Raw genomic sequence first — 3,019 nt, 5'->3', positions numbered from 1 at the left:
GAGTGTGTGTGTGTGTGTGTGTGTGGCTGACCAGGACCTTGAGCGGTCTCGTGTGTGTGTGTGCGTGCCTGTGTGTGTTGGGGGCTGACCAGGACCCTGTGCGGTCTTGGAGCTGACTGACGGAGGAGCAGTGGGAGTCCGGCCCACGTGGGCCCAGTGCTCACCCAGCATAAGGAGCACCTTCTGCAGCTCGCCCTGCCTGGCAGAGAAGTACAGCTGCTTCGGGTGGAAGCGGAGCTTCTTAGGCCTGTGGAGAAACACGTGATGATGTCAGCACACGCCCACTGTCCCGGCACCACGGCCACAAGCTGATGTGAGGGGACACACCCCACACCAGCATCTCTGGATCAATGCTGCGGGGGTCTACGTCGAGCATAGTGACTGGTTCCTGTGGTCTGCCTGCTGCCTCAGTCCACCCGGCACATTGTGGGGCCGTGTGATGGGGGCTCCTGCTTGGTTCAACTACAGCGCCAGCTGAGCAGGCGGCCAAAGGAGGTCTGAGCAGCCGCTCTCTCATGCCTAGGTGACTACTGGGGCTACGAGGAAAAGCCCAGGACAGCTAAGAACAAGAGTAGGGGGAGAATGGACTGGGCAGCAGCCTGGGCCTGGCTGGTGCACTACCATCAGTGGATAGTCAGGGAGAGCTACTCAGGCCAAGTTGTTCACGGAGACAGTGGGCACTGTGCACCAAGCAAATATGGCCCTGTCCATGAGGGAGGGGGGACCTGTGCCCTCCACAGGCCCAGAAATGGGCTCCAGTGGACCAATCAGCCTCAGGACCCACTGGCCTAACCCAACAGTAGGCAGCAAACAGCTTTGTAAGCCCTGTCTCCTCCGGTGTCAGCCACATCTAGGGGAGTGTCTGCAGAGAGCCCACCGAGACCTTGGCCCTTCCCAACAACACAGGGGTCCCTTCTGCTTGAGCCACAATGAGTAGGACAGGTACCTGCGATGACGTCCCTCAACAAGATCATGTGTCTGAGCTGGCCTACGGCACGAGCCAGTGATGGACTCGTTGGCAAAGGCACACAGCTACCTCGTGGGGTGGAGCCCTGAACGGTTTGCCCTTCTCAGAGGTCTTGGGAATTCCTGGCACGCGCAGGGCGTGTAAGGTGACAGCTCACAGGAGGCCCCGCTCCACCCGAGAGCCCACGGGCGCAGCTGCCCTCACTGCACCACCTGGGAGCCTGGCAGCCAGCAGGCCTTACTTCTCCGAGTCCAGCGCGATGAGGGCACTCTCCAGAGTCTCCTTGCCCGGCCCCTGGGGAAGGCCAGGCACAGGCTTCACAGGTCCCGACGGTCCCGTCAGGTCAAAGCCTTCAGGCGGCTGAAGTGTTGAACTGTGCGGCTTGTCTCCCTCCAGGAGCTGGGGCCCGGCACTGCTGCAGGGAGAGCAGAGACAGATGCTGGGGTCATGGACACGGCAGCGCCCTGTCCCTGGGCAGCCCGCTCCCTCCGCACATGGGCCACTGAGTGTGGCAGTGGCAGACTCCTTACTTTCTCCTTACCCTGAGTGACAGCCAGGGGCAGGGTTTGATGCTCTGGGCAAGTGGCAGGGCCTCCTGTCCAGATCTGCTTTGTAAGATGACCTTCAGACCGAGTCTCTCCAGCCCGCCGCCCCACCCCAGCATGAGAAACCTCATCAGGATTGGGCCTCGACAGCCAGCAACTCGGAGGCGAAGGGAGGTGGCCGCTTCTGAGTCTCTCCCGAACCATCACAGACTCTCCCGCTTTCTTCGCGTCATGGTGACAGTTACTAAGCTGGGATTCTTCCTGGGGAGCTAGGACCTCTGATGCCACCTCACCGCCCAGTCTCTTGCCTTGTGACGCCTCTGTCCCTCCAGGTCATCCACTCCTTCTGCTAAGAGCATTCTATCTATTTCTATTGGAGTGTTTTGGGAAGAGGACTGTTGGATGCTTCCTGCATGAACACGTCTCCCTCTCTGTGTGTGTTCCCTGGTCTTCAGCTAAGGCCTCCAGCCGAAATGCCAAACATGTGGTGAAGCAGGGCATGAGGGGTGGCAGATGGCCAAGGAGGGGACGGATGCCAAACACATGGGAAGTGGGGGTAGGGGGTGGCAGTGCCACCGTGGCGGAGGCCGTCTCAGACATACACAGATGGCCAAGGAGGGGAGGGCTAAGCTGTTGACAAAAGATGCTGTAACGCCGCGGCTACAAGAGAAGCATGAGACTGGCTCAGAGCAGACCAGTGAGTAACAAGCTAAGGGAGGAGAGGCCAGTGGCCAGGGACAGACCAACCTCCACGTTTCTGAGACATCAGCGCTCAGAGCCTTTGAGCAACTTTTAGGAGAGAGAGTGGGAAGCGGTAGAAACTCAGCGTCACGGGCCCTCGGCTCTGTGGCTGAGATGGCACCATCAGACTCTTAAAGAGCATCACGGACCCTCAGCCCTGTGGCTGAGACAGCACCATGAGAGACCAGAGTCCCGGGCCAAGGTCTGGCCTTACGTTCTCCATGGCCCTCCAGCCCCCACCCCTACCCCTCTGCAGCCCCTTCCAGCCCTGGAGCACCTGCCAGTGGTCGTGTCGGCCCTGCCTTCAGCAGTGGCAGTGGCCTTCTCTGGTCCAGACCCTAGGGTCACGGTGGAGGTTGTGTCAGCCTTGGCGATTGTCACCTCCCTGGCCTTGGTGGCCTCCTCGCCACAGTGGGGGCAATAGCTTGTGTTGTTGACCCGAGAGGCGCAGTCCTTGTGGAAGCGATGTGAGACACTGCTCTCGGGCTGACATTCCATGAAGTTACCCTGAAGGAAGAAGTGCTCATTCAGGGCTGATGCCTGGGCCATGCGTCCAACTGTGTCCAGGGTCCTGCTTACAGGGAAGACACTAAGGCAGTAGAGTGGGCTCATCCCCCATCCTGCAGAGGAAGCCCCTGTGCCCTGGGGGAGGAGCCCCAGCCCCACACTGCCCCTCCCCATCACCTCCATGTTCCCCGTTGGGTGACAGCCCAGCACTCATGTCTGTGAATGGTGACCATCATAGCAGCAGGCCGTGCCATATGCC

At 60.3% G+C, this 3,019-nt stretch overlaps 1 protein-coding gene across 1 annotated transcript in view; it reads right to left on the bottom strand.

The window, feature by feature from the left end:
• Nucleotides 1-3,019, bottom strand: part of EHMT1 (euchromatic histone lysine methyltransferase 1) — a 114,545-nt gene that overhangs the window by 45,028 nt on the left and 66,498 nt on the right. The window contains exons 10-12 of the mRNA XM_007946987.2: nucleotides 2,531-2,760; nucleotides 1,209-1,382; nucleotides 165-247 (exon numbers count right to left, since the gene is read on the bottom strand). Of these exons, the coding sequence (XP_007945178.1) occupies nucleotides 165-247; nucleotides 1,209-1,382; nucleotides 2,531-2,760 (487 nt within the window). The remainder of the gene's footprint in view (nucleotides 1-164; nucleotides 248-1,208; nucleotides 1,383-2,530; nucleotides 2,761-3,019) is intronic.

This window comes from Orycteropus afer, unplaced genomic scaffold (assembly GCF_000298275.1).
Source record: "Orycteropus afer afer isolate SDZICR_OR568_19922 unplaced genomic scaffold, OryAfe1.0 scaffold00174, whole genome shotgun sequence".
Classification (NCBI taxonomy): domain Eukaryota; kingdom Metazoa; phylum Chordata; class Mammalia; order Tubulidentata; family Orycteropodidae; genus Orycteropus; species Orycteropus afer.
The sequence above is the reverse complement of the archived record's forward strand: the minus strand, read 5'-3'. Positions and strand labels throughout refer to the sequence as shown.